The sequence below is a fragment of the Musca autumnalis genome, unplaced genomic scaffold (assembly GCF_047663935.1).
Source record: "Musca autumnalis isolate F117 unplaced genomic scaffold, ASM4766393v1 scaffold_2, whole genome shotgun sequence".
NCBI classification, from domain to species: Eukaryota; Metazoa; Arthropoda; class Insecta; order Diptera; family Muscidae; genus Musca; species Musca autumnalis.
Genome location: NW_027411755.1, coordinates 29,250,833 through 29,275,802, shown reverse-complemented (window position 1 = coordinate 29,275,802; position 24,970 = coordinate 29,250,833). Strand labels below are relative to the sequence as shown.

Here is a 24,970-nt window from a genome sequence, read left to right as displayed (position 1 = left end):
TAAAATCCAAGTCCTGAAAAAATATTTTTTTAAAACCCATGTCCTTTAAAAAATGTACTTTTAAAAATCCACCTTTTGGAAAAAATATGTTTTTTTTTTTTTGAAATTCGACGTTCTTGATTTTTTTTTTAAAAATGGAAAAAATATTTTTCAAAGAACACCTCAAAAAAAATTTTAAAAATCCACGTCTTTGAAAATATATTTTTAAAACTTCCAGATCCTTGAAAAATAATTGAAAATAAACAAAAGCCATATCTGAATATTTTCCCCCCCAATAAATCAAAAGGCTCACTTCGGTACATTGTATCTCGCAAATTGTTTCATTTATTCTTATCTAAACAGCCAGACATAATTATGACTTGTTGACTGACCGGCACTCATTAATGAGTTGTTGTCACACATAAATTGTCAGAAAAAGGAAGGCCACGGACAGTAAACTGGCCTAGACACGAATATTCAAAACAAAGCGATAAGTTAAAATGCAGTCAACAACAGGCAATCAAAGGACTAAGACGTTTAGCAACAGCCCCGATGATGTTGTTTGAAGAAAATTACAAAACCGTGCGAAGGGAATCAACCAATTTGCAGAATTTTATGATGGACATTAAAGTTCAGGGCCGCATGGTTACCCCTGCTGTGACCCGATTTAAGAGAGGTTTAGAGGATGATGCATTGCGCATACAAACCGTACATGGCATAGAACGAGTTTTTCAAAGAACATCACGCTGGATTGAAAGGTGAAGTGAGAATTCTACAAAATCGTGAGAAGTAACGAATAATGCCTTCCTTTGCAGAATTTTAATTATGGCCGCTTTCATTGCTGCCATTTCTGTCTTTACCCGAATTGCCTTAAGCATTACCCACATTTACCGCTACAAACCCCTGCAAACAGTCATTTCAGATCTACAATATCCAATTTTTAAGATACCATTTCCTGAGATAACCATTTGCAATCAGAATCGCCTAAATTGGCAACGTTATGAAGAGGCCAAAGAGAAATTTCTTCTGGAACAACATCTCACTTCTCACGAACATGAGGAAATATTTCGTAGAGCCGTAAATGCTTATGACACAATGCGTTTTGGCCACTTTCAAAGTTTAAAAGAGCTGACGGAATTTCACGAGGGTTCATCTGAGCTTCTCCAGGATTTGGACTATGTAAATTTGACTCATGTTGTGGAATTTATGGCCTGGCGATGCAACGAAATGTTTTCCCAATGTTCTTGGTTAAATGCCACCCATGATTGTTGTGAACTTTTTACCCAGCGGAAATCGCAAAAGGGTTTGTGTTTGTCGTTTAACACCATTGAATCGAAAGAGGGTGCCCTAAAACACCAACAGGATCCCTATTATCCATGGAGTGTGGTCAACGTTGGTGACTCCAGTGGACTGTATGTTCGCATAAATATCATAGAGGATTTGCATTCACCTCTTAGCCACAATAGCAAGGGGATTTTGGTAAGTTGTAGTTTTATGTGTCGGTATGTGTAGGCGGGAGCTCTAAAGCAAATGCTTTTTTTTCAATTTTTGTCTAGGTAATGATTAATGAGCCATATTCCTGGTCTTACATACACCGTGAAATACCCACCAATACCCATACATATATCTCTATTGATGCTTTTTTGCGAACCCATCACATCAACACTCGCTTCTTTTCGAATGATGTTCGGCAGTGTATTTTTGAGGTAAGTTCGTGCGACAGGGCAGAAGGGTGGAAGGAATATTTATGAAATAGCCTAATTTAAAAATTTCCAAAGATATTTTTACAACAACGTGGACTTTTTAAAAATATTTTTTTCCGATTTGGTCCAACATTTGGCCTTCGTAATATTTTATCCAAACTTAGATTAAGTTCGAAGATGGGCCATATTGGTCGACACCTTTCGGTACCTCCCCCATAAAAGTTCGAAAATGTTCGGAAAATTTGTTCGCACGATAACTCTTGAAGGAAGTAACCGATTTAGTCCATACTTTGCACATCGTGAAATTTCTGCCAGACTTAGATGAGGTATCAAATCGGTCCACTCCTTCGGGTACCTCCCACACAAAATTTCGGAAAAGTTCAGTTAAGACCAGCTCTCGAATCGCTTTGATTTTATTCTAACAACTTGTATTCACTGCCCCACATACGACGAAACAAGTTTCATCAGGGGCAAGTCAATACTTCTTAAGAAAAAGCCTGAAAGTTGCAAAAAAAAACCCTATTACACAGTGTGTACTTGTTGGAGCACAAGATAACATTTGGCCTTCGTACTATTTTGTCCCAACTTAGTTTAAGTTCGAAGATAAGCCATATCGGTCCACTCCTTAGGGTACCACCCCCACACAAGTTCAAAAATGTTCGGAAAAATTATTGGCACGATAACTGTTGAAGGGAGTGACCGATTTGGTCCATACTTTACAAATCCTAATATTTCTACCAGATATAGATCAGGTTCGAATATGGACTATATTTGTCCACTCCTTCGGGTACCTCTCACACAAAATTTCGGATAAGTTCACTTTAAGACCTGCTCTCGAATCACTTTGATTTTTGTTGAAGCCACTTGTATTTACTGACCCCCTTTACGACGGCACAAGTTTTTTCAGGGGCAAGTAAATACTTCCGGAGAAAATAGCCTAAAAAATGGTAAAAATCTATATGGCACCATGTGTAGTGGCTGGAGCTCACCATAACACTCAAACTGGTCAACTGATTGGATCCGAAATTTGACCTTCGTCAAATTTTGTCCAAACTTAGTTTCTGTTCGAAGATGGGCAATACCGGTTGACAACTTCCAGTACTTCCCCACAAAATTTAAAAAATGTCACTGAAATGGTCCTCACGATACACTTTCTTGAACGGGGTAACCAATTTGGTCCAAACTTTGGATCTTCTAATATTTTGTCCAAATTTAGTTTAACTTCTAAAATAGCCCATATTAAGGTACATCCCCCTCCAAAAGTTCAATATTTTTGTTTAAGTGCAGTTTAGGGTCTGTTCGTAGATCCTTTGGAAATGTATACCGATGCCATTCGTTGTGGTCGTGTTTACAGCGATATTATGTTTTCCGTGGACAAGTTCATGCTTCCTGAACTTTTGAACTTTAATCCTAATCCACATTTTTGTCTGTAAGTTCAAATGTTCAAAAAGGGCCACACGGAACTTCTTTTCAATGATTGTGAAAATTTAATTAGCAAATATCAGAGATGTAATGTATAATACTTATGACCAAAACCAAAAAGTTATCTAGCATGACAAAGACATTTTTTGTAGCAGGAAAGGAAAAATTAGTTCACACAAACTAAAATTTAATGAAACCCACTTATGTAGTACTACGAGTACTACTTCCGTTGTTTAACCGCTACGTTATTGAAATTTTTACCTATTTCACACAAAAGTTTCAGTCCATTTAACCCGCTAAGTATTATCTGATCTTCACGTTGGTTTGTACGCTTCTTCTTCATCATAAACTCAAACTTTGTTTAAAATTTTGCGGGTTATTATTTTGACCTACAGAGCCGCTACAAAATTGGTTAAAATTTTGTTTTTGGTCCATTTCATCCCCTGAACATTTCACGATCATCACCAAAAACTAAAAATTTCTATTCTGGCCCGAACCCAATCTCCTTAAAAATACGTTACAATCGGTCCATAATTGCGGTCTTAAGCTTGTTTACAATTTTTAATGGACGGACACACATCACTAAATCGCTTTATCTCGTCGAGATATGAATTTTGGCATACCAAATAAGGGGTCTAGGACGAATATTTCGAGGTGTTACATAAACTTTTGGAGAGAAAATATGTAGCATGGGATAAAAATGTGGTTCTCTACACAGAACCCATTATATATTAGGCAGTAGGCCCGTTATCTAGAAAACACTTTATTGCAATTTGCATCAGAGGAAAGGTCAGTAGTTTTTTTCCATATGTAGGCTACTTTGCGAAATATATATGTCCTCAAGAAATTAAAATATTGACCAAAAATAAAATTTTTATATTTTTCATACAAAAGTAATGGTCCATTTCACCCGGTATAGAATATCAGATCATCATTCAAAATTGTAGGCAACTTTTTCTACCTATACTCTTACCCGGTGCAAAATTTCGTGACTATTGATGTATAATTGCGACTTCTAGCGAGTTTATTATTACACTACCCTGCAAGCAAAAACTATCGCAGAAGTGACTTAGGCGTGTCGCTCAGGGCGATGAAAACAGTCGCGGCGATAGTCGCGGAAGTCACCCTGGAGTGCCCTCCGTTGTGAAGAAATGAACCACGCCGTCGTGTCGTCCTGGAAGTCACTCCAGGGACAATTCTGGAAGATCATTTCCGCGATAGTTCTTGGAATAAAAAAAATTATTTTTTTCATTTATTTTAATTTTTTTATTTTTATTGTTTTTTTTTTAATTCTACTTATATTTTTTAATTTTTTTATTCCTATTTTTTAAGTACGTTCTATTAGAGAAATTACTTTTTGGAATATCCGCCTACATTAATTTTGTAATTTTAAAAATGTGATGTTTTATTGCCTGACTTGGGAAGCGAACCCGGACATTCAGAGTGCAAAGCGAATGTAAACAAAATAAATGTAAACAATCGCCTTGAAAGTCACTCAGAAGTCACTCCGAAGTTTTGGCAAACGCGATAAAAGGTAATCACAATAAGGCTATAGAAATTGTTTGTGTAATTCACCAACGATCTTCCTTGGCGTGTCTCCGGAGTGACTTCCTAGGCGAGGGAGTGAGTGAGTGACTTCCAAATGCTGGCAGGGTACAAACAAATAACGGAATATATTAGGCTGTAACTCTGTTATCTGTTCATGCACACCAACATAATTGGCATCAATTGAAAGGTCAAGCGTTCCACTTTCAAGTATATCTCACTTGTCCGGAATGTCACTTCCAGGAATTAAGATATAAGCTGTATATTAAAAATTTTCACAATTTTCACACAAAAGTTTTGGTCCATTTAACCCTCTAAATATTATCCGATCGCCATCTCAAATTGCAAGCTTCTCCTTTGTGATATACTCTTATCTTATTTAAAATTACGCGTTGATCGGACTATTATTGAGACCTACAGAGCCGCTAGAAAATTGGATAAATATTATGTTTTTGGTCCATTTCACCCGCTAAATATTTCACGATCATCACCAATAAGAATAGGGATCTATTCTGATCTGAACCCGACCTCCATACAAAATTTCGTGACGATCGGTCCATAATTGCGGCCTGGAGCCTGTTTACAATTTATAATGGACAGACGGACGGACGGACGTACACACATCTGAAAATCGATTTATCCCGTCGAGATATGAAGATTGGTATACCACATTGGGGGTCTCCGACGAATATTTCGCGGTGTTACATGAATTTTTACCAAAACAAACTTATAATACCCTTTTCCACATTGTGGTATAGGGTATAAATATTTTGAAAATATTCACGTTTTCTGAAAAAATATTTGTTGACAAAAATAATTTGAAAAATCCACGTTAGTTAAAAAAAAAACAAGTAAGAAAAGTCTATAGTCGGACGGAGCCGACCATGGGATACCCTATACCACTATCCCTGGACAATCGCTCTCCACGGAACTTCTTTTCAATGATTGTGAAAATTTAATTATCAAATATCAGAGATGTAATGTATAATACTTATGACCAAAACCAAAAAGTTATCTTTCATGACAAAGAAATTTTTGTAGCAGGAAAGGAAAATTTAGTTCACACAAACTAAAATGTAATGAAACCCACTTATGTAGTACTACTACTTCCGTTGTTTAACCGCTACGTTATTGAAATTTTTACCAATTTCACACAAAAGTTTCAGTCCATTTAACCCGCTAAGTATTATCTGATCTTCACGTTGGTTTGTACGCTACTTCTTCATCATAAACTCAAACTTTGTTTAAAATTTTGCGGGTTATTATTTTGACCTACAGAACCGCTACAAAATTGGTTAAAATTTTGTTTTTGGTCCATTTCATCCCCTGAACATTTCACGATCATCACCAAAAACTAATCATTTCTATTCTGGCCCGAACCCAACCTCCTTAAAAAATTCATTACAATCGGTCCATAATTGCGGTCTTAAGCTTGTTTACAATTTTTAATGGACGGACACACATCGCTAAATCGCTTTATCTTGTCGAGATATGAATTTTGGCATACCAAATAAGGGGTCCAGGACGAATATTTCGTGGTGTTACATAAACTTTTGAAGAGACAATATGTAGCATGGGATAAAAATGTGGTTCTCTACACAGAACCCATTAAATATTAGGCAGTAGGCCCGTTATCTAGCAAACACTTTATTGCAATTTGCATCAGAGGAAAGGTCAGTAGTTTTTTTTTTCCATATGTAGGCTACTTTGCGAAATATATATGTCCTCAAGGAATTAAAATATCGACAAAAAATAAAATTTTTATATTTTTCATACAAAAGTAATGGTCCATTTCACCCGCTAAAGAATATCAGATCATCATTCAAAATTGTAGGCAACTTTTTCTACCTATACTCTTACCCGGTGCAAAATTTCGTGACTATTGATGTATAATTGCGACTTCTAGCGAGTTTATTATTACACTACAAACAAATAACGGAATATATTAGGCTGTAACACTGTTATCTGTTCATGCACACCAACATAATTGGCATCAATTGAAAGGTCAAGCGTTCCACTTTCAAGTATATCTCACTTGTCCGGAATGTCACTTCCAGGAATTAAAATATAAACTGTATATTAAAAAATTTCACAATTTCCACACAAAAGTTTTGGTCCATTTAACCCTCTAAATATTATCCGATCGCCATCTCAAATTGCAAGCTTCTCCTTTTTGATATACTCTTACCTTATTTAAAATTACGCGTTGGTCGGACTATTATTGAGACCTACAGAGCCTCTAGAAAATTGGATAAATATTATGTTTTTGGTCCATTTCACCCGCTAAATATTTCACGATCATCACCAATAAGAATAGGGATCTATTCTGATCTGAACCCGACCTCCATACAAATTTTCGTGACGATCGGTCCATAATTGCGGCCTGGAGCGTGTTTACAATTTATAATGGACAGACGGATGGACGGACGTACACACATCTTAAAATCGCTTTATCTCGCCGAGATATGAAGATTGGTATACCACATTGGGGGTCTCCGACGAATATTTCGCGGTGTTACATGAATTTTTACCAAAACAAACTTATAATACCCTTTTCCACATTGTGGTATAGGGTATAAATATTTTTAAAATATTCACGTTTTCATTTATTGTTGTTTATTCGACCTATTTATTGGTTTCAAATGAAGCAAATATTTTTTGAGCTTGAGGTCATGTTTTTTATTTTAATTTTTCCAATATTTCGCAATTACTCTAAATTGCATCTTCAGGGAAAATCTACAAAATATTTATTTCATATTAGTATCACAGCATTTAACATAATAATAAACAAACACAAAATTTAAAGAAACGAGAATCGCTTACATTAATAACTTATAAAACTAGTGTCAAGATTACTTATAACTATGATAGACTTCACTATCGTCGTCGTCGAGTGTAAATATTGCACTGAGTTAATCTAGTTATTGCACGATTTCTCTTTCTGTGTAAGATGTCGGTAACAGTATGCTGCATTGTCCGTATCACTCTTAAAGTTAATTCTCTTTGTTGTTGGTATGTTGTTAATATGTAGCATCTGCAAAGTAAGTCTCCTATTGTATTGGTTTTCCGTTTGTAGTATTTGCACTCTATCGAAGTTTGGCATATGGTCTCTTGCAGTGGTCTGCAAGAGCTGTTTTTTGAATTGCATTATTGTTTCTCAATTTAATATCGGATTTGTGAGCCGATAGTCTAGTTTTCAATTTATTTTTCGTGGTTCCAACGTACATCTTCCCACATTGTTCTCCAGCGTTACCATCACATTCTATTTTATAAATAACATTATGTTTGTCCAATAGGAGACTTACTTTGGAGATGCTACATATTAACAACATACCAACAACAAAGAGAATTAACTTTAAGAGTGATACGGACAATGCAGCATACTGTTACCGACATCTTACACAGAAAGAGAAATCGTGCAATAACTAGATTAACTCAGTGCAATATTTACACTCGACGACGACGATAGTGAAGTCTATCATAGTTATAAGTAATCTTGACACTAGTTTTATAAGTTATTAATGTAAGCGATTCTCGTTTCTTTAAATTTTGTGTTTGTTTATTATTATGTTAAATGCTGTGATACTAATATGAAATAAATATTTTGTAGATTTTCCCTGAAGATGCAATTTAGAGTAATTGCGAAATATTGGAAAAATTAAAATAAAAAACATGACCTCAAGCTCAAAAAATATTTGCTTCATTTGAAACCAATAAATAGGTCGAATAAACAACAATAAATAAATAATTAACGGAGAGCACGCCGCAAAAACACAACATCAACATGATCTACAGCAAAGTAAAGAACAAATACAACATCAGGCACAGCATAAACAGACACAAAAACATAAAGGTAAAAGCTGCAAAAACGAAATGTTCACTAACAGTCTTAATCAGATGCAGAAATAATGGTATTATACCAAATTGTATAAACAATGCAGTAAAAAGCATTTATAATATTTTTAAAACTTCACACATACATCACATTCGAAAAACATTAGACGGATACATCGACATTTTCCAAAATAAAATATTAAGCTTGGTTATAAAACAGAAACATCATGAACTTAAACGTCATAACACTGAAATGCAAGCACTAGAAAAAGAATTAGATGGACTCATAACACAAGAGGAGAAAGACAATATAATTTCAAGAGAAGATAAAATAACAACTAACATACAAAACAAAACTAACAACATACAAAAACAAAAATTTGACAAATTAAAGAAGAATCAAATGAACGAATATAACATAAAACATAATGAAAAATGGTTCGTAAACAAAACAAGCACTGAATTTCCCAATGAAGTAAAGTGGCTTCTCTCCCTTGGTGACAAGTTCGGATTACCAACAACAAGAAGAGATTTCCCCTTGTTTAAGTTTATAGCGGACGGTGATGACATTATCCAAACTAACAACAACAAAGAAGAGCAAGAGATAATGAGAACCAAATTTACAACAATGATAGACACACATTTGAACAAACACAAAGAAAGTGGAAGAGACAAATTTATAAACCGGGCAGTGGTTCACACTAGAACTTTTTTGAAAAAGAACAACAACATATTGATTTTGAATGCGGACAAAGGGAACGTTACGGTAGCGATAACCAAAGATGACTATAAAATAAGGATGAAGAATATACTTTCCGATATGATGACGTATCAACGCATCAATAAGGATCCAACTACTAGCCTAATTAAGAAGAATAATGAGCTCGTGGAAGAGCTATATAATAGTAATATAATTAGTGCAATAGAAAGACGAAAATTAAAATCTGACGTGGCCACAGCACCTAGACTATACGGACTCCCTAAAATACATAAGGAAAATTACCCATTACGCCCTATATGTTCCTCTGTGAATTCACCGTCCATACAACTTTGCAGATACATGGTCCAAATACTTAAGAATTTGACAAGCAACTCAAAATATAATGTTAAAGACTCCCTCGAATTCAAAAATAAGATAAAAAATGTTACGATTAGTGAAAATGAGAAGATGGTATCTTTTGATGTGGTATCATTGTTCCCGAGCATACCAGTTGACCTAGGAATTCGAATAATAGAAGAAAGATGGAATGAAATAAAAGAATACACTAATATGACAAAGGGCTTATTTTTTAGTATTCTTACTTTTTGTATTAAGGACAACCGCTATTTCACATATGACGATAAAGTTTATAAACAGAAAAAAGGACTCCCAATGGGTTCACCAGCTTCTCCGATTGTAGCTGATATAGTGATGGAGAAACTACTTGACACCTGTATGGAACAACTGACGACAAAACCTGTGATATTAACCAAATATGTTGACGATCTTTTTGTGATTCTTAAGAAAGATGCAATATCTGATACCTTGACGAAATTAAACAGCTACAATAACAACATTAAATTCACAATGGAAGAAGAATATAATGGATCCATACCGTATTTAGACACTATTATCCATAGGAATAAAGAAAAATTGGAACTGGACTGGTATCAGAAACCGACGGCCTCGGGGAGAATGTTAAACTTCTTTTCCAATCATCCAAAACAGATGATTATGAACACGGCAAAGAATATGGTAAACAGAATATTGAATATTAGCGAAGAAAAATTCCACAATAAGAACAAAAATAGAATTAGAGAAATTTTGACCAAAAATAACTTTCCGATGCATATTATCAACAAATTAATTTACGCAAAAGTACCAAGTAGGACACAGGATACAAAAGAGAAAATCTACAAATCTATGATTTATGTTCCAAAAATATCTGAAAGGTTTCAAAAATCAGATCTTTATGATAAAGATAAATACATTGTGGCACAAAAAACAAATAATACCCTTAAAAAGGTGTTTTCAAACACAAAAAACAAAATACAGAATTTGGACAAACATAATGTTATTTATAAAATAGAATGTGATGGTAACGCTGGAGAACAATGTGGGAAGATGTACGTTGGAACCACGAAAAATAAATTGAAAACTAGACTATCGGCTCACAAATCCGATATTAAATTGAGAAACAATAATGCAATTCAAAAAACAGCTCTTGCAGACCACTGCAAGAGACCATATGCCAAACTTCGATAGAGTGCAAATACTACAAACGGAAAACCAATACAATAGGAGACTTACTTTGGAGATGCTACATATTAACAACATACCAACAACAAAGAGAATTAACTTTAAGAGTGATACGGACAATGCAGCATACTGTTACCGACATCTTACACAGAAAGAGAAATCGTGCAATAACTAGATTAACTCAGTGCAATATTTACACTCGACGACGACGATAGTGAAGTCTATCATAGTTATAAGTAATCTTGACACTAGTTTTATAAGTTATTAATGTAAGCGATTCTCGTTTCTTTAAATTTTGTGTTTGTTTATTATTATGTTAAATGCTGTGATACTAATATGAAATAAATATTTTGTAGATTTTCCCTGAAGATGCAATTTAGAGTAATTGCGAAATATTGGAAAAATTAAAATAAAAAACATGACCTCAAGCTCAAAAAATATTTGCTTCATTTATTCACGTTTTCTGAAAAAATCATTGTTGACAAAAATAATTTGAAAAATCCACGTTAGTTAAAAAAATATTTTGAAAAATCCACGTTAGTTAAAAAAATATTTTGAAAAAATCCACGTTTGTTGGAAAAAAAATTTCGAAAATATCCACGTCTATTGAAAAAAAAATTTAAAAATTCACATTTATTGAAAAAATATTTTGAAAAAATCTACGTTTGTTGAAAAAATCCACGTTTGTTGAAAAAAATATTTTTAAAAAATCCACGTTTATTGAAAAAATATTTTTAAAAAATCCACGTTTATTGAAAATATATTTTTAAAAAATCCACGTTTATTGAAAAAATATTTTTTAAAAAATCCACGTTTATTGAAAAAATATTTTTTAAAAAATCCACGTTTATTGAAAAAATATTTTTAAAAAATCCACGTTTATTGAAAATATATTTTTAAAAAATCCACGTTTATTGAAAATATATTTTTAAAAAATCCACGTTTATTGAAAAAATATTTTTTAAAAAATCCACGTTTATTGAAAAAATATTTTTAAAAAATCCACGTTTAAAAAACTATTTTGAAAAATCCACCCTAATTGCAAATCTATTTTGAAACAAGTAATACGGGCGTTTAGTTCGGGAAGGCCGAACTTGTTGTACCTCACCACCACGAGTTGTATTGAATTAAATTGAACAATTAGTTTCCTTTCGTTTTTGAAAACAGCTAAATACTAAACTTAAGCAAGATCAGTAAAACAATGAGATACCGAAAGCAAGATCAGTAAAACAATGAGATACCGAAATTAGAGTGGTATCGTTAAATGGGGGCTATATCAAAACGTCGATCTATACCTAAACATTTCTAGCGGAAAGTTTTTAGACTCAAAGAAGACGAAATTCCACATTTCCGATATTTCGGTAAAACCTTCAAAATACCGAAAAACAATAGGCACGCATCTATGGGGGATATAGGAACTCGCGGATCTACACTGATAATTCTCTTCTCGAATATTTTATAAGCCCATGGAAGACTAAATAACAATTTTCAGTCTATCGTTGGGATATTCATCAAAACTTTCAGAATTACGAAACTCGGGAGGTACCGATCTATGGGGTCATACCGAAAAGTGTACCCATACCGACGAATTGCACTCAGATAGGCTTTTGCCTCCAACAAAGAATAAATACCAAATTTCAGTCATTTCCTTGGAAAAAAATTTACAAAATCCACGTCCTTGAAAAACAATTTTACAAAATTAAGAACGTGAATTTTGTAAAATTGTTTTTCAAGGACGTGGATTTTGTAAAATTTTTTTTTTCAAGGAAATGACTGAAATTTGAATTTAAAAAATCCACGTCTTTGAAAAAAACATGTTCTTGAAAAATAATTGAAAATATACAAAATCCATATCTGAATATGTTCGAGTTAATCAATCAGGAGGCTCACCTCACTACAAAGTATCTCTCAAATAGTTGCATTTAATCTTATCTAAACATCCAGACATCATTATGACTTGTTGACTTACTGACACTCATTAATAAATTGTTGTCACACGTAAATTGTCAGGAAAATGTGGCCTTCCACATTGTTGCTAACGAACAGCAAACTCGTCTAGACACGAATATTCGAAATGAAGCGATAAGTGGAAATGCAGTCAACAACAGGCAATCAAAGGACTAAGACGTTCAACAACAGCCCCGATGATGTTGTTCGAAGAAAATTACAAAACTGTGCGAAGGCATTCAACCAAGTTGCAGAATTTTATGATGGACGTTAATGTTAAGGGGCGCATGGTTACCCCTGCTGTAACCCGATTTAAGAGAGGTTTAGAGGATGATGCATCGCGCCTACAAACTGTACATGGCATAGAACGGGTTTTTCAGAGAACATCACGCTGGATTGAAAGGTGAAGTGAGAAATCTACAAAATCGTGAGAAGTAACGAATAATACCTTCCTTTGCAGAATTTTAATTGTAGCCGCTTTCATTGCTGCCATTTATGTCTTTACCCAAATTGCCTTAAGCATTGCCCACATTTACCGCTACAAACCCATGCAAACAGTCATTTCAGATCTACATTATCCCATTTTTAAAATACCCTTTCCTGAGATAACCATTTGCAATCAGAATCGGCTAAATTGGCAACGTTATGAAGAGGCCAAAGAGAAATTTCTCCTGGCACAACATCTCACTTCTCACGAACATGAGGAAATATTTCGTAGAGCCGTAAATGCTTATGACACAATGCGTTTTGGCCACTTTCAAAGTGTAAAAGAGCTAACGAAATTTCAAGAGGGTTCATCTGAGCTTCTTCAGGATTTGGACTATGTAAATTTGACTCATGTTGTGGAATTTATGGCCTGGCGATGCAACGAAATGTTTTCCCATTGTTCTTGGTTAAATGCCACTCATGATTGTTGTGAACTTTTTACCCAGCGGAGATCGCAAAAGGGTTTGTGTCTGTCGTTTAACACCATTGAATCGAAAGAGGGTGCCCTAAAACACCAACAGGATCCCTATTATCCATGGAGTGTGGTCAACTTTGGTGACTCCAATGGACTGTATGTTCGCATAAATATCAGAGAGGATTGGCATTCGCCTCTTAGCCACAATGACAAGGGGATTTTGGTAAGTTGTGATGGTATGTGTAGGCGGGAGTTAAAGCTTTTTTCCAATTTTTGCCTAGGTAATGATAAATGAGCCCTATGTCTGGTCTTATATACACCGTGAAATACCCACCAATACCCATACATATATTTCTATTGATGCTTTTTTGCGAACCCATCACATCAATACTCGCTTCTTTTCGAACGATGTTCGGCAGTGTATTTTTGAGGTAAGTTCGTGAGCAGAAGGGTGGAAGGAATATTTATGAAATAGCCTAATTTAAAAATTTCGAAATATATTTTTACAACAACGTGGACTTTTTAAAAATATTTTTTCAACAACGTGTATTTTTTTAAATATTTTTTCAATAACGTGATTTTTTTAAAAATACTTCTTCAACAACGTGTTTTTTACTACTCTTTCAAAAACCTGCATTTTTTAAAATATTTTTTCAACAACGTGGAACTTTACATGAATTTTCCAACAAAATTAAATTAAAACAAGTAAAAAGTCGTTAAGTTCGGCCGGGCCGAACTTTTTATACCCTAAACCAAAAATAGTCTTAATTAAAATGGAATAATTAGGGTCCTTTCAAAATTTTAGGTGGAACAACTTTTCGACAATGGATAGACTCCTACTGCCTCCCACTATTGCTTAAATTACACTGCGAACACAAATGTTGGGGCAGATATAATTCCTTTTGGAGATGAAAGCCCTTGGTGTGTGTATATTAAAAACCCCGAAGGACAGATGCGCCGTAAGTCGAACTTCCGAGTTATGGCGTGATGAAGTTTTTGCAAGAGACCCTGTAAGCCATCATGAATTAGCATTATATCTTTGTTTGTTGTTTTTGTAGAGCACTTAAGCAACAGTGAACAAAGATATAACGCTAATTCCTTATGGCCCACAGGGTCTCTAACAAAAATTTCATCACGACATAACGCGGAAGTTCGACTCACGGCGGATCTGTACTTCGGGGTTCATAATATACTCACCAAGGCCTTTCTTCCCCAAGAGGAATTTTCCGTGCCCCAGACTTTCACTTCTATTTTGTTCCACAGTGTTATCTAACCTAATCTAAAAAATGTGTTCAACTAGGTGAAAGGTACCACGTACGGGGCTATATCAAAGAGTCAACATATCTTTATTTTTTTTTTTTTGGCGGAAAAGTTTTATAGCTGCAGGGAACTTCAATAGTCAAATTGAGGGTAGTTTCATCAAAACAATGTAGACCCTCAAAAATGGACCCATGTTGACGAATTTTAGTGAAGAAATTTCGTGACCACTGTAAATTCCGAAAATCGGGAGGTACAGTTATATGGGGGATATACCAAAACGTGGACCTATATTGACGATTATTTTTGAATAATAAAATACCGAAAATCGGGAGATACCGTTATATAGCTATACCAAAACATGGACCTATGTTGACGATGTTTCGTTGGAAATGTTTTATGACCACTGAGAACTTCAAATGTCAAATTACAGCTATTTCGGTTAAAAACTGTAGCTTAAATTCTCAAAATACCGCAAATCGGGAGGTACCGTTATATGGGGGCTATACCAAAACATGGACCCATGTAGACGATGTTTAGTGGAGATGTTTCATGACCACTGAGAACCTCAAATGGCAAATTACAACTAGTTCGGTTAAAAATTGTAGCTAAAATTCTCAAAATACCGAAAATCGGGAGGTACCGTTATATGGGGACTATACCAAAACATGGAACTATGTTGACGATGTTTCGTGGAGATGTTTCATGACCACTGAGAACCTCAAATGTCAAATTACAGCTAGTTCGGTTAGAAATTGTAACTAAAATGCTCAAAATACTGAAAATCGGGAGGTACCGTTATATGGGGACTACACCAAAATATGGACCTATGTTGACGATGTTTCGTGGAGATGTTTCATGACTACTGAGAACCTCAAATGTCAAATTACAGCTAGTTCGGTTAGAAATTGTAACTAAAATGGTCAAAATACCGAAAATCGGGAGGTACGATTATAAGGGGGCCATACCAAAACATGGACCTATGTGGACGATGTTTGCTGGAGATGTTTTATGACCACTGAGAACCTCAAATGGAAAATTACAGCTAGTTCCGTTAAAAATTGTAGCTAAAATTCTCAAAATACCGAAAATCGGGAGGTACCGATATGTGGAGGCTATACCAAAACATGGAGCTATGTTGACAATGTTTCGTGGAGATGTTTCGTGACCACTGAGAACCTCAAATATCAAATGGCAGATAGTTCGGTTAAAAATTGTGGCTAAAATTCTCAAAATACCGAAAATCGGGAGGTACCGTTATATGGGGACTATACCAAAACATGGACCTATGCCCATATCCTCTGGGATATAAGTTTGTTGATCAGTAGGAACCCTAAGTGCCAAATTATAGCTAATTCGGTCTCCAAATGTGGCGAAGAACGTCAAAATACCTCAAATGCGGAGGTACCGTTATATGGGGGCTATACCAAAGAGTGGACCGATATGGCCCATCTTCGAACTTAACCTGCCTATGGAAAAAGGACCCTCGGGTGCAAATTTTCAGCACTCTATCTCAATTATTGCGGACGCTAGAGTGATTACAACAGACGGACAGACGGACATGGCTAAATCGTCTTAGAATTTTATCCTGATCAAGAATATACATATATACTTTATAGGGTCGCAAATGATTAGTTCGATGTGTTACAAACGGAATGACAAACTTAATATACCCTCCATACTATGGTGGAGGGTATAAAAATTTCAATATTATTGTTTTTCAACAACGTGGATTTTTTAAAAGCATTTCCTCAACAACGTGGGTTTAAAAAAATATTTTTCAAAAATGTGAATTTTTTAAAAATATCTTTTCAACAACGTTGATTTTTTTTAAATATTTTTCAACAACGTGGATTTTTTAAAAACATTTTTCAACAACGTGGATTTTTTTAAAATGTTTGTCCAACATTATAGATTTTTGAAAAAAAAAATTTCAACAATGTGGATTTTTAAAAATTTCCTTCCAACAACGTGGCTTTTTTTAAAAATATTTTTTCAACAACGTGGATTTTTTGAAAATATTATTTCAAAAACGTGGATTTTTTTAAATATTATTTCAACAACGGGGATGACTAAAAACTAGTCTTCAACAAAGTGGATATTTTAAAAAATACTATTTAAATAACGTGGAGTTTTTAAAAATATTCTTTTAATAACGTGGATTTATTAAAATATTTTTTTAAACAACGTGGATTTTTTTAAATCTTTCAATAACGCGGACTTTTTAAAAATCTTTCAATAACGTGGATTTTTTAAAAACAATTTTTCAACATCGTAGAATTTTTTTTAAATATATTTCAACAACGTGGATGTTTTAAAAACAATTTTTCAACATCGTAGAATTTTTTTAAATATATTTCAACAACGTGGATGTTTTAAAATTTTTTCACAATGATGATCTTTTAAAAATATTTTTCAACAACGTGGATTTTTTAAAAATATTTTTCAACAACGTGGATTTTTTAAAAATATTTTTCAACAACTTGGATTTTTTAAAAATCATTTTTCCAACAACGTGGATCTTTTAAAATATTTTTTCCAACAACGTGGATCTCTTAAATTTTTTCCACCATGGTGATTTTTCAAGGATGTAGAATTTTTATAAATATTTTTTCAAGGGCGTGGATTTTTTAAAAATATTTTTTTCAATCAACGTGGTTTTTAAAAAAATCAAGAATGTGGATTTTTTTTAAATACTTATTCAACAACATGTTATTTTTTTATATGTTTCTCAACAACGTGAATTTCTTTAAAATAGTTTTTCAACAACGTGGATTTTTTAATAGATTTTTCAATAAAGTGGATTTTTTGAAAATATTTTTAAAATCGTAGATTTTTTAGAAAAATTGTTTACACAACAAGTATTGTTTTTAAATCGTGTATTTTTTACTTGTATTTTTATTTAAAATATTTTTTCAACAACGTGAAATTTTTTAAAAAAAATTTCCAACAACTTTGATTTTTTTTTTTAATTTTTTTAACAACGCTGATTTTTTAAAAATATATTTTCAAAAAAGTTGTTTTTTAAAAAAATATTTTGAATTTTTAAAAAAATTTTTTTTTAATTTTTTTTTTCAACAATGTGGATTTTTTAAAAATATTTTTTCAACAACGCACAGTGGTTCCGCCCGTGGACAAAAATCGAAAAATTGATGGCGACAAATTTTATTGCGGTTGAAATCAATATTCTCTAAACATATCATATTTTTATATCCAGCCTTATTTTTGTAAATTTACAGCGGTTATACGCCAAGTTAAGTCGAAGAAATTGTGATTTGTATGTGAGGCCTTAAAAACGAAAAATACATCCGCAAAGCATTCGTAGGTTATGAGTAAAATTATAAAAATAAAAAATTGGAGAAGTAAATGTGCAATTTTCAAAATGAAACTTATAGGTGATGGCATTGGCAATCTTTTTACGAAAAAACAGATTCATAATTCGTTTTCTAACTTCATTAAAAATAAATTCTTAATAAATGACTTTTTCCGCTACTTTTAATATATTAATACAATTCATTTATATTGAGTTTTACTAATGTTGTGAGCATTTGTGAGTCTCAAAATTTTTTTTTGGAATGCAGGGGAAAGTCTCTAGTTTACGATTAAAAAAAGTCCAGCTGCCCCCATCTGCCACCCGCTATGTTATTCCTCTTACACCACGCCCGTAAAATCGTTAAAATTCCAAAAATCGGTAGGTACGTTTATATGGGAGCTATACCTAAACTTGGACCTATACTGAACATTTTTGGCAAGGATGTATATTGCTCACTCAGAACTCAAAATGCAAAATTACAGCCATATCGGTTAGAAAATGTGGGTAAAATCGTCAAAATTTCGAAAATCGGGAGGTACGTTTATATGGGGGATATACCTAAACTAGACCGATATTGACCATTTTTTGCATGAAGGTATTTGGTTCACTCAGAACTCAAAATGCCAAATTACAGCCAAATCAGTTGGACAATTTCGCTAAAATTGTCAAAATACTGAAAATCTGAGGGTACATTTATATGGCGGCTATACATAAACGTGGACCTATATTGAATATTTTTTGCAAGGAGGTAGTTTACTCACTCAGAACTCTAAATGCAAAATAACATCCAAATCGGTTGGTTAATTTGGCCAAAATCGTCAAAATGCCACAAATCGGGCGGTACCTTTCTATGGGAGCTATACCCAAATATGGACCTACATCCACTAAAAATGGTTTTCTTTATTTTTGGCTTGTTATAAACCTACGTTTAAAATTTGGAGGAGGTAACTCTATTAGAACTATTTTTGGCACTCTTTTCCATACAAGTGGAACCACTGTGCAACGTGGATTTTTTTTTTTAAATTTTTTCTACAATAATGTTTTTTTGAAAATATTTTTCAATAACGTAGATTTTTTAAAAATAGTTTTTCAACAACCTGGATTGTTTAAAAACATTTTTCCAACAACGCGGATTTTTTAAAAATATTTTTCAACAACGTGGATTTTTTAAAATATTTTTTTTTTTTAACAACGTGGATTGTTAAAAAAAATTTCTTCAACAACGTAGATTATTAAAAAATATTTCTTCCACAACGTAGAATATTAAAAAATATTTCTTCAACACAGTGGATTTTTTATATATTTTTTCAATAACGTGGATCTCTTAAATTTTTTTTTACAATGATGGTTTGTTAGAAATATTTTTTAACAACGTGGATTTTTTAAAAATATTTTTTTAACAACGTGCATTTTTTAAAAATATTTTTTTTACAACGTGGAACTTTTAAAAATATGATTTCAACTACGAGGATTTTTTAATTTTAATATTATATTTTTTAAAATCTATACTAAGATTAAAAAATATTTTTTAAATCCATGTTTAGTATAATTTCAAAAAATATTTTTGTTAAAAATCCGAGTTTGCCACCACCACTTATGGTAATTTCAATATTTTATTTTCTTAAATCCAAAATAATATTTTTCTAAAAATCCAAGATTTGCATGATGTCACAAATATATATTTTTTAAAAAAATTCAAAAGATTGGTAAAATTTTAAAAAAATTATTTTTTTTTAATTTCTTTTTTTTTTGTTTTTTTAAGCAAACAAATATTCTTTTAAATCGAACTTGGAATAAACAAGTAAAAAGTCGTTAAGTTCGGCCGGGCCGAACTTTTTATACCCTCCACCATAAAATAGTCTTAACTAAAATGGAATAATTAGGGTCCTTTCACAATTTTAGGTGGAACAACTTTTCGACAATGGATAGACTCCTACTGCCTCCCACTATTGCTTAAATTACACTGTGAACACAAATGTTGGGGCAGAGATAATTCCTTTTGGAGATGAAAGCGCTTGGTGTGTGTATATTAAAAACCCCGAAGGACAGATGCGCCGTGAGTCGAACTTCCGCGTTATGGCGTGATGAAGTTTTTGCAAGAGACCCTGTAAGCCATCATGAATTAGCATTATATCTTTGTTTGTTGTTTTTGTAGAGCATCTAAGCAACAGTGAACAAAGATACAACGCTAATTCCTGATGGCCCACCGGGTCTCTAACAAAAATTTCATCACGCCATAACGCGGAAGTTCGACTCACGGCGGATCTGTCCTTCGGGGTTCATAATATACTCACCAAGGCTTTTCTTCCCCAAGAGGAATTTTCCGTGCCCCAGACTTTCATTTCCATTTTGTTCCACAGTGTTATCTAATCTAATCTAAAAAATGTGTTCAGCTAGGTGAAAGGTACCACCTACGGGGCTATATCAAAGAGTCAACTTATCTTTAAATTTTTAAGCGGAAAAGTTTTATAGCTGCAGGGAACTTCAAGAGTAAAATTGAGGGTAGTTTCATCAAAACAATGTAGACCCTCAAAAATGGACCCATGTTGACGAATTTTAGTGAAGAAATTTCGTGACCACTGAAAATTACCGAAAATCGAGGGGGGGGGATATACCAAAACATGGACCTATATTGACGATGTTTTGTTGGAGATGTGTTATGACCACTGAGAACTTCAAATGTCAAATTACAGCTATTTCGGTTAAAAACTGTAGCTAAAATTCTCAAAATACCGAAAATCGAGAGGTACCGTTATATGGGGGCTATACCAAAACATGGATCTATGTTGACGATGTTTGGTGGAGATATTTTATTACCACTGAGAACCTCAAATGGCAAATTACAGCTAGTTCGGTTAAAATATGTAGCTAAAATTCTCAAAATACCGAAAATCGGGAGGTACCAACCAAAACATGAACCTATGTTGACGATGTTTCGTGGAGATGTTTCATGACCACTGAGAACCTCAAATGTCAAATTGCAGATAGTTCGGTTACAAATTGTGGCTAAAATTCTCAAAATACCGAAAATCGGGAGGTACCGTTATATGGGGGCTATACCAAAACATGGACCTATGTTGACGATGTTTAGTGGAGATATTTCATGACCACTGAGAACCCCTAATGGCAAATTACAGCTAGTTCGCTTAAAAATTGTAGCTAAAATTCTCAAAATACCGAAAATCGGGAGGTACCGATATATGGGGACTATACCAAAACATGGACCTATGCCCATATCCTTTGGGATATAAGTTTGTTGATCACTAGGAACCCTAAGTGCCAAATTATAGCTAATTCGGTCTGCAAATGTGGCGAAAAACGTCAAAATACCTCAAATCCGGAGGTACCGTTATATGGGGGCTATACCAAAGAGTGGACCGATATAGCCCATCTTCGAACTTGACCTGCCTATGGAAAAAAGACCCTCGGGTGCAAAATTTCAGCACTCTATCTCAATTATTGCGGACGCTAGAGTGATTACAACAGACGGACAGACAGACGGACATGGCTAGATCGTCTTAGAATTTTATCCGGAAGGCGGCCGGTATCGACAATGTCCATGTAGAACTCTTTAAAGCGGATAATGAACTATCTGCTCTGGCTTTGCATGAATTATTTAAGGATATCTGGACGTCAGAAACGTTTCCAAACGATTGGCTACAAGGCATAGTGGTAAAAATACCGAAAAAAGGGGCACTAAGCGACTGTAACAATTGAAGAGGAATCATGATCCTGTGCAGCTGTCTAAAAATATTCTGCAAAATCATTCTAAACCGTATTGAGAAGAAAATTGACGATACGCTTAGGTGCCAACAAGCCGGATTCCGCAGTCGCAAATCTTGTGTCGACCATATTGCCACTATATGCATAATAATGGAAGAAATAAACGAAATGCAAGACTCGCTCCACCTTGTCTTCATTGACTTCAAAAAAGCGTTCGACTTAATTAAGCACCAGAGTATTTGGGAAGCCATGAGCAGAAAAGGTGTCCCCGACAAGATTTGTAACCTAATCAAAGCACAATACCACCGTTTTGAATGCAGAGTAAGACATGGCGATAAACTCCCCCTCCCCCCCCCTATATCCGTAAAATCCGGGGTGAGACAAGGATGTGTGCTGTCACCGCTGCTATTTCTTATTGTTATTGATGAAATACTTGTCAGGACAATCGACAACAATCCGCTCCGAGGAATAATGTGGCACCAATTAAAGATGGAACACCTCAACGACCTTGTATATGCTAATGACATTGTTTTAATATCTAAGCGGTTATCAGATGTACAAAGCAAAATAACCGACATAGCATCAACTTCAAGTGCATATGGCTTAAAGATTAACGTGGACAAGACCAAATCACTTCACTTAAACTCCTCTCAAAGACAACCGCTCTCTCTGTATGGACAATACATCGAACAGGTGGCGAACTTTACGTACCTAGGCAGTCAAATTACGAAAGATGGAGGTACACGTGATGATATATCAACCCGCATCCGAAAGGCTAAGGTCGCTTTTGCGGGTTTGTATAAAATATGGAGGTCCAATCAACTAAGCACCAAAACAAAGATACGCATATTTAAAAGTAATGTTCTGTCAGTTCTGCTTTATGGATGCGCAACCTGGCATGTGTCCAACGAGCTCACGAATAAGCTGCAATCTTTCGTTAATAGATCCCTGCGATTTATTCTCCGCATATGGTGGCCAAATAACTGGATATCAAACTTGGATCTTTATCAGAGGAGTGATATTAAGCCGATTGCCACAGTAATCCGTGAAAGGAAATGGAGGTGGATAGGCCACGTTCTTCGTAAACCAGCGGATGATATATGTCGAGAAGCCTTTGATTGGAATCCACAAGGAATGCGAAGAAGAGGAAGACCAAGGGGTAGCTGGAGAAGAAGCATTGAAGAAGAAATTACCTTACATCCAGGAAATCTGTCTTGGAATAATGTTAAAACTTTAAGTTCAAATAGAAATGATTGGAATAATTTTGTATTGGCACTATGCGCCCACGACTTGGCGTAAAAGCAATAAATTATAATAATAAAAGAATATATATACTTTATAGGGTCGCAAATGATTAGTTCGATGTGTTACAAACGGAATGACAAACTTAATATACCCTCCATACTATGGTGGAGGGTATAAAAAGTATAAACTATTATATTTTATAATTTTAAGTTGTTTTTCTTATAATTTCAGGATGAACTAAAAAATCTCTTCTACAAATCTCTGCCAAATCGCCAATATATGTATGAAAATTGTCAAGCGCAATGTGAGCAGGAATACACCATGGAATTTTGCAATTGTAGTGTTGATTTATTTTACCCACCTTCGATTTTTCCACCGTGTCGCATTAAGGATTTACCCTGTCTATATCGGAATGATGGTAAAACAGTCTCGGAAACTTTTAGTAATTTAAATAATGTTATAAATTATATTGTATCATTCTAGAAAAACTGAAAGTCTTTGAACAAGTTGGAGAAACGGATTTTGTAAAATTTTCCAGTGGTGGCATGTACTGTCCATGCTATATGAACTGCAAGTCGCTGCGTTATTTAAGCGATTATCGTATACAAAATTTGGCGAAACCCCAAATGGAACAAAACGGTAGTGAAATTGAGTTATCGGTTTATTTTCTATGGAGTACCATAAAGGTTTATCAGACCAGACCGATTTATACGTTCATTGATTTAATGGGTATGTATCGATGGTCTTAATCGAGTAGCTAATTTTTTTGATATCTGTATGAATGTGTGTATATCTTTTAGCATCATTGGGTGGTGTGGCTGGCTTGTGTGTTGGCTCCTCGCTCCTTGGTATAATGGAATTTTTATATTTTATTATATTCGATATAAGCAAACATTTGCTGGTATATCTGAAGACAATTAAAAAGTCCAAAGAAAGGGGCACGGTGGATGTGAAACCTAAACATATTGATGTCAAGGAGTGTCTGTAGTCTTAAGTGTATGGCACAAAAACAAGAATAATAGATGTTAATTAAACTAAAAAGAGGACGCTATACAAGGTGGGCCAGTTAGATTTTACATTATTGTGATTTGAGTGGAACTATTTCAGATCACAATAATGTATTTGACAACAAACTTAATTATCCGGTGGGTTCATTGACCGACCTTGAATAGACATTGTTTTAACCCAAATAAAATTTCAAACGCATATGGCAAATAACAAAATTCCTTTGCAATTCCATTTGAAAAAAATTAAAAAATTTTTTCGCGAGCACATCTACTATTTTTGGTATAGAGTTAAAAGAAAAAAATCTGGTTTCAAATCTGCTCGCGTTCACGAAATTGGCCGATGCGCGCAAAAGATATAGCGGTTTTTATCCTCTTATAAAGAAAAAATATTTTAAAATTTCTTATTTCTTGTATTGAGAAAATGTAAGCATATATCAGTAACAGCATTTGATATCCATCCGTAGATGCACCAAAATTTCCAAATGTGTTTTTATTTTCGCGGAAAATCAAAAAAAATTAAAAAAATCTGGCAATAAATTCAAATTATACTAACTCAGAGTCCGTATAAACCTCTAAAAACTAAATTAAAAATACGTACAGAAACTAGACAACGCGTAAAAAAATGTGAAACCAAAATTATAAACATTGGTTTTATAAATTGCATATTATAACAACAACAAAAGAGAAGCAACTCATTGTTGGAAAATATTGTTACAAATATATTTTTTGGTTTGTTTCGAAAAATTAGAAAAAAATATTTGAGAGTTATCCAACTATTTCGCTAAAATCTAATACATAAATTAAAGTATTCTGATAAAACTTTTTCAAAATATATGGTTTACCATCGTGAAAGCT

At 34.0% G+C, this 24,970-nt stretch overlaps 1 protein-coding gene across 2 annotated transcripts; it reads left to right on the top strand.

Annotated features, from left to right (window-relative positions):
- Positions 1-391: 391 nt before the first annotated feature.
- On the top strand, positions 392-24,970 carry LOC141392606 (pickpocket protein 19-like). Of its 2 annotated transcripts, none has more exons than XM_073965538.1 (6): positions 392-737; positions 795-1,458; positions 1,536-1,685; positions 23,340-23,526; positions 23,592-23,837; positions 23,909-24,970. In XM_073965538.1, the coding sequence occupies exons 1-6, from the start codon at positions 532-534 to the stop codon at positions 24,094-24,096; spliced, it is 1,641 nt and encodes a 546-aa protein (XP_073821639.1). In that variant the 5' UTR covers positions 392-531; the 3' UTR covers positions 24,097-24,970. The 2 variants fall into 2 exon arrangements, with proteins under 2 accessions (XP_073821639.1, XP_073821640.1); XM_073965539.1 differs by lacking the exons at positions 392-737; positions 795-1,458; positions 1,536-1,685 and adding exons at positions 12,790-13,072; positions 13,130-13,793; positions 13,852-14,001 and having other exon boundaries at positions 23,909-24,590.